Source organism: Trichoderma virens (assembly GCF_000170995.1).
Source record: "Trichoderma virens Gv29-8 chromosome Unknown TRIVIscaffold_87, whole genome shotgun sequence".
NCBI lineage: Eukaryota > Fungi > Ascomycota > Sordariomycetes > Hypocreales > Hypocreaceae > Trichoderma > Trichoderma virens.
The window spans coordinates 514,920-530,083 of NW_014013662.1; the positions used below are offsets into that span (position 1 = coordinate 514,920).

At 44.6% G+C, this 15,164-nt stretch overlaps 6 protein-coding genes across 6 annotated transcripts; 4 read left to right on the forward strand and 2 right to left on the reverse strand.

The window, feature by feature from the left end:
- Positions 1 to 1,141: 1,141 nt before the first annotated feature.
- TRIVIDRAFT_67213 (uncharacterized protein) lies at positions 1,142 to 2,487 on the forward strand (the record flags this gene model as incomplete). The annotated part of the gene is made up of 3 exons (XM_014096723.1): positions 1,142 to 1,208; positions 1,394 to 2,100; positions 2,377 to 2,487. 3 exons carry the CDS (start codon positions 1,142 to 1,144, stop codon positions 2,485 to 2,487), a joined length of 885 nt encoding a protein of 294 aa, XP_013952198.1.
- Positions 2,488 to 2,907: 420 nt separating this feature from the next.
- TRIVIDRAFT_67214 (uncharacterized protein) lies at positions 2,908 to 3,788 on the forward strand (the record flags this gene model as incomplete). The annotated part of the gene is made up of 2 exons (XM_014096724.1): positions 2,908 to 3,479; positions 3,614 to 3,788. The coding sequence occupies 2 exons, from the start codon at positions 2,908 to 2,910 to the stop codon at positions 3,786 to 3,788; spliced, it is 747 nt and encodes a 248-aa protein (XP_013952199.1).
- A 1,957-nt stretch (positions 3,789 to 5,745) lies between these two features.
- On the forward strand, positions 5,746 to 6,361 carry TRIVIDRAFT_111593 (uncharacterized protein; the record flags this gene model as incomplete). Its single annotated transcript, XM_014096725.1, has 2 exons — positions 5,746 to 6,022; positions 6,094 to 6,361. 2 exons carry the CDS (start codon positions 5,773 to 5,775, stop codon positions 6,303 to 6,305), a joined length of 462 nt encoding a protein of 153 aa, XP_013952200.1.
- A 420-nt stretch (positions 6,362 to 6,781) lies between these two features.
- On the reverse strand, positions 6,782 to 8,188 carry TRIVIDRAFT_44422 (uncharacterized protein; the record flags this gene model as incomplete). The annotated part of the gene is made up of 1 exon (XM_014096726.1): positions 6,782 to 8,188. The coding sequence occupies one exon, from the start codon at positions 8,186 to 8,188 to the stop codon at positions 6,782 to 6,784; it is 1,407 nt and encodes a 468-aa protein (XP_013952201.1).
- A 2,248-nt stretch (positions 8,189 to 10,436) lies between these two features.
- Positions 10,437 to 12,418, forward strand: TRIVIDRAFT_194477 (uncharacterized protein; the record flags this gene model as incomplete). The annotated part of the gene is made up of 3 exons (XM_014096727.1): positions 10,437 to 10,467; positions 10,524 to 11,771; positions 11,817 to 12,418. 3 exons carry the CDS (start codon positions 10,437 to 10,439, stop codon positions 12,416 to 12,418), a joined length of 1,881 nt encoding a protein of 626 aa, XP_013952202.1.
- An 828-nt stretch (positions 12,419 to 13,246) lies between these two features.
- Positions 13,247 to 14,806, reverse strand: TRIVIDRAFT_226121 (uncharacterized protein; the record flags this gene model as incomplete). Its single annotated transcript, XM_014096728.1, has 3 exons — positions 13,247 to 13,608; positions 13,673 to 14,075; positions 14,147 to 14,806. 3 exons carry the CDS (start codon positions 14,804 to 14,806, stop codon positions 13,247 to 13,249), a joined length of 1,425 nt encoding a protein of 474 aa, XP_013952203.1.
- Between the last annotated feature and the right edge of the window lie 358 nt (positions 14,807 to 15,164).

The following is a 15,164-nucleotide window of genomic DNA, read 5'->3' on the forward strand; positions in this document are numbered from 1 at the left end:
TCGTAATGAGCCTATTACTAATACCCTTGATGCTTCTACATATCTGAATTCACTTGTGCGATGATGGTGCGAAAAAAGTGTGTCTTTTAAATTTTTCTGCATGCTTTGCGATATAAATTTTGCTCGCAGTGGGTTTCCCCCCCAATTTTCAGCCTTGATATATACATGTACATACTCTATACAATTACTTGTTTGTTCACTGAAAGTAGAACTTTTATAATTTGAATGGTAAATGTAAGATTCGACTAATTATGTATTAGACTGGTGGAGTCGTGGCATAGAAAGCATAGGTGGGGAAGAGCTATATTTTGGGAGACTCGATCAGACAAGGAATGTACTTTAGATCAAGGCCCGATTGTACTTAAGTGCATGAAAATGTCATTCGTTTGACGAATGAACGTAAGACACGAACTACCTGGGCGCATAGGACAGTAGTATCTTGGTTTGATTGAACATTACCAGTAATCAGGCAACACAGAAGTCCCTCATGTTGGGTAGCCCCTTGTTCGGTATCACGAGACGCTCTCCTTTTAACTCAAATACCAATTGTTTTTATTTCTTCGGCATCTAACCATCACCTCCACTGTATATCTTCTCTTTTCTCTCTGTCCCTTTTAGCTTCCATACCTACTAGGTAGTCTCGAGGAAGAACAGTGACAATGACATCCTTAAACTCATAGTGTTGCATTAAAACTCTATCTCTTAGTTTGTGGAATACACATTTATCGGGTAGGACAGGCTTAATGCTAACACTTATCGTAACTAGGGGAGGAATACGTGGGTATCCACGCTAATTATTCTTAAATATCTTATGAAGAGAATTAACAACAAGAATCCCCCAAAACCATGAGACTACTTTGACTTGATAGCTGGAACTAGCACTGGAGGGTAGGTTAGTCTTTGGCACTCACTCATATATGTACGCCAAGCTCTAATCTTCATGTTTTTAGACTCATAACGCTAATTCTCAGGTACATGTAGCTGAGAATGGATATTGACACTTGCATTAACAACTATATGCAGCTTTCCTCAGTAATCTTCAGTCATTAGAAATCTCGAGCAAACATAATTGGAAAATCCAAACGCCTCTGGAAAGTCCGAGGCGCCTACAGCGCGGAAGGTCTGACCTCTCAATTTAGAGATGCAGCACGTCTCATTGAAGGTGACGAAAGTGCACCACTTCTTGAGGTTAATGGTTCTTGCAAAGTGTAAGTACGATTTCATCACGCACTACAATATTATGCGTCTAATTCCTCGCTGACGGACGATGTCCAAATAGTTTTGTTTGCGACTTTACTAAGTCCCTGAATGTACCTGTGCTGTTACGCTCCTATGAAACCAATGATGCATCTAGACCGACTCTCAACCCAGGAATGCAAGATTTGAGAGGCAGCTCGAGCTACATCTGCTGCGGCGACCTTCTTCGACCCAATCACAATTGGCCTGCAAGAATATGTTGATGGGGCAAATGGATATAATAATCCGGTAGAGCTTGTCCTAGAAGAAGTCAGAAGGATCTGGAAAGACGCGGCCCCAAGGGTACAGTGTTTGGTCAGTATTGGAACTGGAATTCCCAACCCCAAAGACTTCGGTGATAATCTGAAGGAGGTTTTTGGTACCCTCAAGGCCATCTCTATTGAAATCGAAAAAAACGGAGCAACGCTCCTTAAGAATAGTACAAGCTTCGGTATTGGTGGTCGGTACTTCCGGTTTAACATTAGCAAAGGTCTCAACGGAATTGGCCTAGATGAGTGTGACCAAAAGAGTTTGGGTCAAATTACGGCAGCGTCTGAGGCGTATCTAGAAGATGAGAGGGTCAGAGAGTGCGAGGTTGAATTCGGCGAAAAGGATAGCCAGATCGAAGTTTCGCAGTCATTTGTAGTGAACCTTGATGTCTGGGTAGACACACAACGGAAATTGGATCCCATGTGGAGCACCCGCAATTTTCAACCTATACCTAAATACTTGTGGGATTTCTGTCAATGGAAATGGAGGGTTGCGGCTGAATATGGTCGAAGACACCCGGAAGCTGAACTACACAGAGCTTACTGTGTTCGACGTCGGGCAGTTCCACTCATTGGTTCAGCACGTAAAGAAGAGGTAAGATTACTTTTGAGGTCCTGATGTGTGCAATTTTCATGATTTGCAAATGAGTCAACTGGAAAGCTTTATCTTTCCCGGTCCCAAAGTCTTTTCCTTTAGAAACAGGCGCTTTTCTCACCACCAGGACCTGATATGCGAGATTACTTATGGCGTCTCCGGAGATGACAGGGCTGACTAGCGCCTTTGTTTATTTACTCGTACAATTACTAGATGACCTAAAAACGGGCAGAGTACTCCGTGTATATGTAACTTCACTATAATGGATGCATCAAGTATATTTACCTCTACATCATTTCTATTTATCTGTTCTATCTCCCCTGGTGCCTCAATATTGAGCCAGATAGCCAAATCTATTGCCACATTGACTATTTCACCGATTATTAGCTGTGATATATTTGTCGCTGCTTCAAAACATTAACGGGCGTCATTGCCGATAGAGTTCTCAAGTGGCCTTGTGATGGTAGCACTTTGCTGAGTACAGCTAAGAGATGCCATATTTAATTCCTTAACTGGGCTTAACGCTAGCTTAGACCCATATTTGCCCCGAGATCGCCTGGTTCCACGCTACGAGCGGGTTGAGTCCCTTCCAATCGTCTTAAACAATTACTATTATCGTAAGCAGACTACGATTGCATTTAGAAGTGAGATTTATAGATTGATAGCCTAATTGGTTTGGAAGTCACACTTGTAATAGCAACGATACATGCGGCTATATAGCCCGGATGTTGCGCATGTCATAACGGCCTAAATTTCCCTTCACTCAACATACCATTATCATTACCTTCTGATACACCGCACTTTACCATGACTCAGGCCATCATGCCTACTTTACCGCGCCCTGTAACCTTACTGTTCGTGTCTGAAAGGCTGGTGTACCGTAGTGTGCAAATTACGGACAAATATACTTTTTACGCAATCATTAGCAAGCCTGGGTGCATGGAGCTTGGTCATTCCTTGATCCCTCGACCACCAATCCAGAGATCAATGGACGAGTTTCTTGAGATGTACCAGAAGAAGGCCTTGATCTTTGTCTTCATATGTGTGAAAGAGTGGTCGGAGAGCGGGCAGCCCACAGCCGGCAAGCCAATTGGATCTCTGAACATGACCCCGCCATCACTCGAGTCCAAAGAAGATCACCGATCTACCAGTTTTGCTATTTGGCTCTCGGAAGAATACCGTGGCAAAGGCTATGGTACTGAAGCCACAAAGTGGGCAGTGGATTGGGCGTTCAATTACGCGGGAGTGCACCATATTGAACTTTGGTCATTCAGCTATAATGAAGCAGCCATAAGGGTCTGGGAAAAGATTGGGCTTCAGTTGGAAGGACGGAAGCGTGAGAGTGTGTGGTTTCAACGCAAATGGTTTGACACTGTAATGTACTCTATTCTTGAGCAAGAATGGGAGGGGAAATGAAGATAATCATGCCAACAAGTTCCACGAACTTGTTTCTACTTCGGGGTCCATATAATATAGCTTCGCGTGGACTGGAAGGTATATGTATACACAATAGTTATTTTCGCATCGCTGATGCGCTGGGATCACTTTTGGGCGGTGTTATTCGCATATCTTCTCAACTTTTTATGCCTGTCGAAACACACGTTGCAGAAACGGCCATCTTTGATCCTCTCAAAGTCTACCCGGCCCCAACTGGCGATGAGGATCCTCATGATGGTTCCCGTCGTTGAACAGGGTTGCCATGACTGGAAGTGAAGTCTTTGGCACGGAGCAAGATAGTGGGTGAACTCATCGCAGAGCTTTTGAGAAACGTTACAATGAGCTTATTCAGCGTCAATGAAATACTGTAAGCCGGAATATTTTTATGAGTTGGTCAGTATCCATTGTCACGATATGCGAGTTATTCTCATAGTTATTGACACTTGCAGAGTTCGAGTCAAGGCAATGGTCAGCATCTCATATAACTTCAACATCTACTCTTATAACTGAAGGGTTCTCGTTGTCGCGTATACCGTCGCGTTTTCTGCTACCTTAATTGCATTGACCATTGGAGGTGTCGCCTTGTTTGAGAATGTTATTGGCCACCAAGTTTCTTTTTTCCGCCTTCATGCCAACGAGAAATGATTGGCTAGACAGATTGACAGACGGGATCTCAATGGCTATGCCGCTAAAAGATCCCGTACGGACGATGGAACTTCGACTCGAAATCCTGCAGGTCGCTGAAGCAATGACCGGTAGTCGGGAAAGAATACAAAGGGTGGGATTTGGGCTTGCTAACCGAGTACAACCATTACAACAAGGAGCACCATTTCATTAGCTCAGGCATAGTTTGTGGATGGAAGAGCGAGGGCTGTAGAAATGTGCCTAATCTAAATTGCCTCTATTGGCCATTCCTTCTTAGTGATTGCATGCTATTACCTTGTTTTGCTGCGGCTGCCTACGCTAATGACCCAAAACCGGAATTAATCTGGATACATGTACGGAGTATAGACTAATACTCGGGTGGAATGTTGCCGTCGTCCCGTCGTTAAAAAAGGCTGTGCAAGGTTGATATCCGCTCCGAAAGCGAGCAATAACAAAACCACATTTTGGTTTTCAGTGCCATTGTCAATTATATTAGTGTCCCTTAAAGTCTCCCAAAGAGACAATATTAATGAGAAATAGCGTCACCACACCGACTTCTTAGTAAGGGATCTTGACTTATTGCACAAGGTCCTACGAACTTGTCGGCGGAGATGATTGCGCCGGTACAGAAAACTCTGCCAACGTTACATTGTATAGTTCTTTTTTTTTTTTTTTTTTTTTTTTTTTTTTTTTTTCAGATTGGCCTCGAATGCCAAAGATGTTTGTGAAAGCGTCGTGTTGGATTCACTCCTTTCAACAAGGATCCAGCTATGACCAAGAAGTTTGCTATGCCGCAGTAATCAGGCTCATATGCTTAACGAGCAGTATTCTCCATAATCGTAATATTTTTTGGGTTAATGGCGGTATTTCGGCACAAAGTATCGGGCTGTTTTCCCATAAAAGCTCTAGGCGAGATAAATATTGGATCATTTTACAAGCTTTCAACCCTGGAAAACCTCTACTTGGCTGCAATCCGCACCCTGGCGCGCAAGAGAGTGGATTTTAGACAGTTGGGAGGATTTTCCTGTAGCATCGGCTGACAATTCGGGAATATTACTAGCGCTGAAAGCGCGGCCCTTGCAGTAGATGGTTCAAGGGGTCCCGGCTCTTGAGCGGAGCCAGCGGCTTCGACAACAGCGTTTTACAGTAGCATGTCATACGTGTGAAATAACAATATCTTGCAGAGTCGGAAGTTGGCGATGCACAGATCACCAAGACTTTGCATTATTTATATAAATTGACAAGCAGTTGCGTTATGTCTGCCTGCCTTGAGTTCGCTATAAAGGCTGATATCGTAAGTTCTTTTAGTCATGAGGCATAACCAACACCCGGAACTTTTGACGATATGTACTACCAACATGCATCGGCATGGATCCAGACATAACCAACACGCATCGGCGTGGGTCCACGATAGTACTAACAGCATCAATTCATGACCTCAAGACAACGTTACCCGAGGGATCTCGGATATTTGGTGTCGAGTAAGTGTAGGATACAAGTATATTAAGCTAACCCGGCTACAGCAACATTGGGATACTTTTGCCTTTTGTCGTCATTCAAATCCCCCATTCTCATCAAAACAAGCCCAACATGCGTGCCTCTTCTGTCTTTTCCTTCCTTTGTGGCGCTGCGACTTTGGCCCAAGGTCTTATCCTCACCATCTCAGTGCCGGAAACCATCAAAGCCGGCGAGCCTTTCAACGCTACCATCTTCAATAACATTGAGCAGGGCACTGGCCCGCAGCTAACAATGGCGATTGGATTTGATTTCTATGATCCTGCATCCCAGCCAGTCGGTTATAGTCAGCTTGGCCATTTCGTTGGCGCCCTGGATATTACAAGTATGACCAGTTCTTCATCTCAATCGCGTCTCAGCCTGATTAAATGCTCACACTTTATTTCCAACACGCAGACATTCGGCCGGCCGTGTTCAATCTAACTCTACCACCTCTGCCATCTCCGATGGTCGAGGGTTATAACAATGGGACTCTGAGAATCGGTATTCTGTCGACTTTCGGAGTGACAACATATATGGAAGTTGTTTCTTGGTCTGCCAATGTCACTCTTGGAGCAGCCACCAGTACGACGTTAGTTCCGGCTGAAATAGTCGGCGTTCTTCAATGAGTTGGCGACACTAGAAATCATGATACGTAAATGAAAAGTGCATTTATACCGCTTCGAATACTATCGCCGTTCATCTGAATGAGAAATCTGCTTGTATTAATGGGATTATGCAAACGGCCGTTGGTCACGTGTCGTCTATGTACATTAGTTGTGATTATCTATTTACATTGACCTACACAGCGAGTTAATTCCTGAGGTTGGGGTAAGTTATGCTATTGTCAACTCTAGATATGGTCACAATGATATAACATTGTCGTGCGAGGAACCCTACAGTGATTTAACGAATGACTGTATTTAGACTGTACTTAAGGAGTGTATAGACGTAATTATAACACCAAAGGATTGTCCACTATTGCATACTATCTCTCATAATAGGTGAATGCTCCATCCCAATGAATACTGATATGTAAAGACTGTTTAACTAGGCATATTGACTGCCAAATCTGCAGGCCACTATGTCATTTTTCCAATGAAGTCTAGGCATCGTCATTATAGATGCGAGCCAGCGCACTTCGAATAGGGATATTCTTCTGTCCCTCTCGAGGAGTGGCCTCGGGGATGAAAGTCGCCTTTGTTCCCTCTGGTAGCAGTAGACAGTAAGTCGAGCCCCCGTGATGGAACATTCCAAGTTCCTCTCCTTTCTTAACAGGTGCTCCTCCTGCAGGAAGATCGTTGAAAGGAGCAACAATTTCACAGGACGAGACATCAGCCATACCGACGTAGAGTAGAGCAATCAAGCCGATTTTCTTCGCGTCAATGTAGAAGACAGCTCGGGTGGCAAAATGGGTGATATAGCCTTGAGCAAGGTCTGGAGAAGCTGGATCAGGGCCGTCAGGGTTTAAAAATCCCGTGACAGAAGGAGCCGCAAAGTAAGTGCCTGGGATGACTTCAGCATGGAGGACTGTGCCGTTGACTGGCGAATCCCAGCGATGATAAGAGGTGGCACTTAGGAAAGCCTGGTACACCGTGCCCCCGACAAAATCGGGTGCGTAATCTTTGTTATCGTTCAGCATGTCAAGAACAGAGTATGGCTGACCCTTTAGCCAAAACTTGTCGTAATCTTTGACTTTGGCCTGCAAAGAGAATGGCTTGGATTCACAAGAATTGATGATCCAGTCGTCATTGTTCTCATACGCAATGGGGCGGATGGTGTCATATTCTCTGAACTTTCGGATGAAGAAATCGTCCCAAGATTTGAAGTTCCAGTAGTCTTTTTCTGGGTCGCACACAAAGAGCTCCTCGAATTTGTAGTTTTCACCTTCACGATTGGTGTCTTTTTCAATGTATTCCCTTGATTCTGGGCTCAGCCACGCTTCGTCCAAGGGGATTCCGTCACCCGGTTTGGGTAGGAGGACTTTTGCAGATGCCAGTGTCTGTAAAAAATCCACCTTCCAAGTATCGAGGATAGCTTTGAACTTTTCATTGATATCAGGCTTGAGGAAAAAGGCATATCCACTGGGAGTGGCCATGGGCCAGTCCAAAACGGCGTTGAATGGAAATCCAACTAGCCCGACATCGTATTCAATCTTTCTCCATATAGGAGCCTTTGAAGTCATAACTTTGTTGAAGCAAAGGTATAGGTCTTCAAGAGACTTGATCTGCTGGTTTCCAACAGGGTCTTCATTGTAGGGAGGCTTGTCGGGAACTTCATCCAGCATAGATTGGGCCAGCATGCGAAGCTCAGCAGAGCTTTCAATGTGGTCTTTTAAATCTTGCACCTCAGCACTGAGTTTTATCGGACCCTTGGCTTTCTTTTTGTCTTTTTCAATTTCTTTAAGCAGATTGCGGAGCCAGTCTACCACAACATCGTTATTCTCAGGTAGCCAATGACCAATCCTGCGGAATGGTGGTTGACGAATAGGGAGTGGTGTCTTGGTTGCCATTGCGATTTCTGAGATGATGAAAGTCAATTGAAATTAATCTGAAAAGTTTATCAAAATAATGTCATTGATAATGAGAATTTTGGTGATGAGAAAACAGAATTATAAAGTTTCAACGGGTTCTGTTGGCATATATATACCCGGTGTATGTGTGCGCGATTCTGGATCTGCTACTCCCTATGCTCTTCAGCTGTATCTCAAGACGTGATATTATGAGTATCATTATCAACGGTTATTTAGGTATACGTCATAGCGTCGTAACCATAACTCACCGCAATTATATATATAGAAATCATCTCCGCACTTTGTTATGGTGTGTCACAGTAATACTCTGCATAGATAGAGACTCTGTGGTGATTATTGCCGAATGAGACTACAGATGCCTGAAAAGGTAGGTTGATACAGGAATGTATGACATATCTGTACTCTGCATATCTTCCAATTCAGGCAGTGTACGCATACACGGAGCCCCAATGGCTGGCTGACACACGTTGTGTCCAGCCGAAACTATTGTTTACAGTGGAAATACTTTAATATATCTTACCCACCAAGACAAAAGATTTTCGTACACGTCGGAAACAAATATTCTAGCGTGTTTGAGACTGCATATCATGGATGAAACCTGCATGTACTCTGTACTTGCCCCTCCTTTCAACAGGCCAGTTGAATAAAGCGTTTCGGCGAGATGTGCTGTTAATTTTTTGAGTTGTTGTTACGCCTTTGAGCATTAAGACACAGACATATCGCGTGTTGTGTACAATATGAGTGAATTTTTGTATTATAATAGAGCGGTGTCTGACCATTTCTCATCTTCTGTCGCGACTGGGGACCTATGTAGCGGTGTATGGTTCAGCACCACTGCCTCCTAAATAGCAAATAGTAATGCATATAATTTCATGCATGGCCTTATTAGGTCATATATGTGGTGGCAAGCATCTATCATTGTCGGCCAATGTGAAGTGGCTTCCCCGCTCGTATGGAGCAGTGTAACCATTCGTCGATCCGATCTGTGGTAGCACTTTAGACATATCTTGCCAAGAAGAGCGCCTGTAAGATCGGCTAGGTTCATCCATTTGCGTATCTGAGAAGAAATACACATAAAAGTCGATACAAATTCTCTAGAAAAAACTTTTGTTCTAGAGTCGTTTCTAGGGCTCATGCTAATATGGGATTCTATTCTAGTCCCTTGCGGATCATGTATAGAGCAATAGTGTTTGTGCGCAAGCTTAGCAGCTCAGAAGATACATGCATATATGGAAAATAGGAAAATAAAATGCGGGGACTTGTACACGCTGCTCTTGCAAGGATGGCTGATCTGCCCAACCATTTTCACGTAAGTCATTGGGTAGGCATACTGCTTCCGAGAGGGGCATGCAGGTCAGCTCATAATATTCATTTAGTTATGCTCCACTCTGCTCAATGTCGTTGGCGAAAGCACTCATGAGGCGTCAAGGTTCAAAATTGTTACGGAGTGAAACGCAGACTCACGTAATTTGGTTCAAGAGATCACAGATGTGTATATGATGTGCACCATCAAGGGACGAATGATGGCGAGGCTCGGTGAGAGTGAGGAGCATTTCGCAGTACTAATACAGGAAGTGCATATGCACGTCCTATCCGAAAGGTCTGGAACATGGATATGCAATCTCGAGCCGTCCATAGTTGAACCACAGAGAGGCAGTCCTGCGAGCCAAGCCCAGATCCGAGTACACTATTGAATCATACATATGTAGGACAAGAAGACAGGCGAATGAGCTCTAGACACGACACAAATGCTGAAGCTGTGGCAATAATTCTGAAATATACACCTGCAAGCAATATTGAAAACTTCCAACAGCGAATTATGCGAGACACGTGGATGCAAATCAAGACTCATCACTGCTGGGTTACGTCAAGTGTGCTAGAGAAACTGCGCAAATGTGTAATCATCCATGAGTTATTATCCGAATTTCGGAAAGGGTCCAGACGAAGTTGACCGCAACATTGAGTCGTCAGTATGTTTGTGTAGTTCGACTCTTCTAGCCTTTGTCTCAGAGAGGTGATAGTCACATAATTTTATTCGATATGATGGGGTACAATGCCATATAGGTGTAAATGAAGTGCTATATTTGAATATAAAGTTAGCTCGATTAACTAATATACTTTGAAAAAATGATCACCTAAAAATTGCCCGATTATATATCTCATTCATTCATTGATAACGTCTATAACTCATCCTTGAGGAGGCTCAACATACCTATCTCATAATCACATGGGGCATTTAAGCATACTCAAGGGTTTAGGTAAGGATCTCTAACTCAAAATAGCACGTCCATAATTCTAACGTATTCTTGTATAGCTCTTGGGATTTTTATTATCAGTCCTACATTTGCCTTGAAGGCTGAAATTAGGGCTGACAGTAATCGCGATGGCTTTGTCGACACCCAAGGCACAAGCGATCTTGCTCATAAGTTAGAATGGTCCAATTCAGCTGGTGCCATATTCTTGGCGAATATTGGCGACACCAGCCGTCGCTGCTCAAAACTTGCTCTCCAAAATCCGCCTTCCCAAGAAGTGCTTGCGGCTTGCAATGATGCCTCTGATGATGTCCAACGCTCGCCTCAATATCTGGCCTCGCTCAGAACATTGCCGATTCCTGACATTAGTGATGATGGGTGGGGAACTGTTGGAGTACATACAGAAATTGCTCGAAAGAATGTTCGCATATTTCGGCGAGATGGAAGTGGCTGGAGCATCGTAACAAATGACGACAGGTTCCCTGCAAATGAATTGAAAAATGGCTTTGAGCTCGGCATAGACGCCCGAGATACAAGGCGACCTAGTGGCTGGGATGGAAAAGTCGAAGTACGCTTTGACATTCATGATGGAAAGGCTTCTGATTCTGATGCCGTCCGTCTACGCGTGGCTCCAGTTATCACTTTCCACCATCTCATGCCTGTTTCACAGGTGTTTGTCACTAACGGAAACAAATCGGAGACACCTTTTCAAGAGCAATTCGTGTCAGATTTGCGACAGATACTTGACCGACCTGATATGAGGAAACCGCTCTTCACATTTGATCACTCTGATGATATTTGGGCTCAAGATATTCTGGAACCTGCATATACCAGCATGCCTAGCCCTCAGGGGCCAATAATTCTCGAAATCATGATTCGTTCACCTCAGGGCTCGCGCGTTGCTGGGAGACAAGTTTTCGAATATTTGAGGAACGGCACGCGAGGAGCCATCTATACAACTGGTGGAATAAGAGATGAAATCGACTCAACCGGCAACGTTGAGACTATTCCTCCATACAGCTATGGAGAAAAGTCCTATCCGGCCGGACGCATTATTCAAGGTTCTCACGGCAAATCCCTCCCGCACCTATACGACTACCTCAAGGCACAGGAGATCCAATCTCCCATCATCTTAGATGTGGATTGGCTTGCTGTTGGACACGTCGATGAAATTGTCCAATTTATTCCATTCGAGAGCAGTCCATATGGCTGGGCACTTTATATCGCCGACCCGATTGGGGGCATTAATATCCTTGAACAAGCCAAGAAGGATGGCTATGGACATTTACCTGCATTCTCCCGTCCAAGCGGCACCCTCGGCCCTCATTCTGATTCAATCGCAGGCGATATGGCAGGCGTATTAATGGAAAGACTGCTGGGCGACAATTATGGGAAGCTTCGATCGTACTCACGTTCTAATATCCCCATGAGAAGCATACCGGATGTGACCATCAATGACATATTGACCGACCGGTTAATTGAAGAAAATAAAGAATTTGCCATGAGTATTTCCAAAGTCCAAAAGATTTTGGAACGCGAAACCGGAATTCCAAAAGAATATATCCACCATGTACCAATGGTCTTTGAAACCGGATTTTGTTTCCCTCCAGACGAAGGAGTGTTGCCAGAAAGAAACTGCAGCTCTGAACATGCTGTAGCTTTATATCCTGGTGTTTTGAATGGTGTTGTTCTTAGCGATTCTCAATACTTATCGCCGAATCCTTGGGGGCCAGTGATTGATGGCATAGACATCATGGCACAAGCAACAGACAAAGTGTACGGCAAAGCTGGCATGGACGTTATTTATATTGATGACTGGTACTCGCATCATGAGGGAGGTGGCGAAGTTCATTGTGGTACCAACACAGTCCGCCTCCCAGCCTATGGCTGGTGGGAGTCTGCTTCATTTAAGGAACGTATGTCTTCTGAAGAGGAACCAAGCAGATACGAATTGTGAATAAACACGACTGATAGCTGTAGTTAGAAGACAATTATGCAGGTGGTCGAATATGCCAACAAATATTGCTAAGCTGACTAACAAAATAATTCACTGTTCAATTCGTATCGAGGGGACCATAAAATCGTATTTCCCTTCTAAGCCCCATTAACGACGCCTTGCTGGTCCATCCTGTAACATGTATGTAAACAGGGATCCGAGTGATAGCTCATCACGATATGCGTAGTTGGTTAATAGCCTGAACGAATTATTCTTTTGTACCTTCGCGATTTATATCTGGCCGCCATTGTCGAAAAATTGGTTGATGCGGCCGCTTTTCGCTCAAGCTTTGAGAACACCAAGCCGTGGCCGACTCACCTTCTCTCTATAGCAGATGAAAATTCCAGATTTTCATCCATTATCATCTAACAAAAGCTTCATGTTTTTAAGCCTCAGATTTTGAATCTCAGATTAATCTACCTATTTGAAGTAATTTACTCCAACTGTAGCGATGCCACTTTGCTTATATTTCTAAATTCTTCAGCACTTGATCTATTCTAAATTTGACAAGTTCATTCTGAGAATTTCGAGACCTATCTGTCCGCTCAAATAGAAATACTAGCCTGCATAAGTACATGTACTTGACGATCTCTCAGAGGCGGCTTAAATGGATATCAACTCTAATAAACAGGCCGAGAGTTAAGAGGATCGTAAATTGATTGTGATTAAATAAAAGTGACTTACTCTATTGCTATTACTCTACTAATAGTTTCCAACTATGCAATTCAATACAACCTAGTCTAACCAACTTTTCACTTTACCATGTATACTAGCAAACTCCCAAACTCCCTAATCTAACTGCACATTTCCAATCACGGACCAATTTGAGCCATCGTATTGCACTTCTCTTATTTGGCCATCTACCAAGTAATAGCAACGAGCCATACCGTAGTCTGAGAGCAAAGAGGCCACAGCCCAAAGCGTCGGCGTGAGGCAAGATATGCCTGTGCCTTTATCAGGACTGCCAAGGGAAGTGGGCGTCGATGAGGTTCGCCACCCAGTATCATCATCCTCCCAGGTCATCTGAAGGGCGCCTGTACTATCTTGCCAAAGAATATAGGTATTCATGGCACCATCAGCCGAGTTGGCATCTCGAGGAACGGTAAACGCTCCCATGGCTGCGTTGGCTGGAATTGTGATTGACGGTGCGCCTGAGTTGACCAAAGTGTGAGAATTTGGAGATACAAAGAGTATAAGAGAGAGTTGGACACTCACCAATACTCAATTTATTGGTTGAGTTATTTCTTTCCTCAACAAGGAGTTTCTGATCATCCCGCTGATAGATAAGCCTCTCACCTCCGAATCTCCCTGCGATTACGGAATAGGGCACTTCTGCAAATGCCGAGTTATTCTGACATTTGAGGCCCACTGCAGTTTGTGCCCAGGTGAGGTTGGCATAATAAGCTTCTTGCATTTGACCACTGCCATCCTGAAAAATGACACTCGGCCAGTATGTTGCGATTTTCGAATCTCCCGCTGCCTTCCAACCCTTGGAAGACATGATTCCACTTCCATTAAATGTTTGCGCCGAAGGTGATGGTGAATCCTGTTCTCTGAAGTAAAATTCCTGGATCTCATTTGCATCGTTGAGATAGAATATTTCGACCTGTGTAAAGTTCTATGTGATTGAGCTCGGCTCGCATTAGTTGCAGCATATGAATCATGAAGATTATGGGAAACAAGGCTCACATTACTGCTCGTCACGGGAGTGAAGAAAAAGAAAGGAATATTGAAGCATGATGCCGTAATCGGGGTGCCTAGCTTGGCCTTTGTATCTGTCAGGGTAGCCAGTGTCGACCACTTGCCATCGCCTGAGTGATACCGCATGAGGCGCAAATTGCCGTCCTGTCCCTGGTAGATGAGACGGATGGTGAAGCTTGACGAGCCCGTCCACCATCCCGTGACTCCAATGCCCGAGCCAGCATAAATTGCATTCAGAGGTCCTGAAGAAGCCGGAGGAGTGGCGGAAGCTTCTGGTGTAGCGGAAGCTCCTGGCGTTTCCACGGGAGTCTTGTGATTGCGTCGAGATCCAAAAACGCCACCCAACACGGCTCCCACGATCACAAGCAGCAGAGCAACTCCCGCTAGGATGAACCACAGCTTCTTTTTTCGTGGTTTCCGCTCAGTTTCCTCAATAAGACCCTCAGTCTTGATTCCGCTATTGCCATCTGCGCCGTTGTTTATCACCTCTAAGCCGTCGTAGCCGCGGAATACTTCCAACCCTTGTGCGAGTTGCGCTTTGGTCGAGACTTCTAGCCCTCCAATATCAGGTGTGCGCACCTCTAGCCCGCCAACATCAGGTGGTCGTACCTCTAATCCAGAAGTATCACGGTCGAATATCGTGCTCATTACGTTCCAGTCTGGGCTAGTACTCGTAGATGAGAAACGGAGATGAAGACGCTGTTGGAATTGAAGGGAACTTGTCTCGCCGCATCGTGAGATTTCTCGTGAAGTTGAGAAGCTTAAAGGGATAAAATTGGCCTGATGGGATAGCGAGGCAGATTAGCCCAAAGCTTGGCATTCCTACAAGCCATTATCACCAGCCTAATCGCGACAAGGCGATCGGCTATGCGGCAGGACCCTGGCGCTTGACATTGAAGGATTCAGTGGGATTGCCGCAAGAACGAATGGCGAGGCTGTGCGTGGGGAGAGGCATGGCTCAAAATCCAATAGCGCTTCCCAGGTACTAACATAAAATCTATAAATG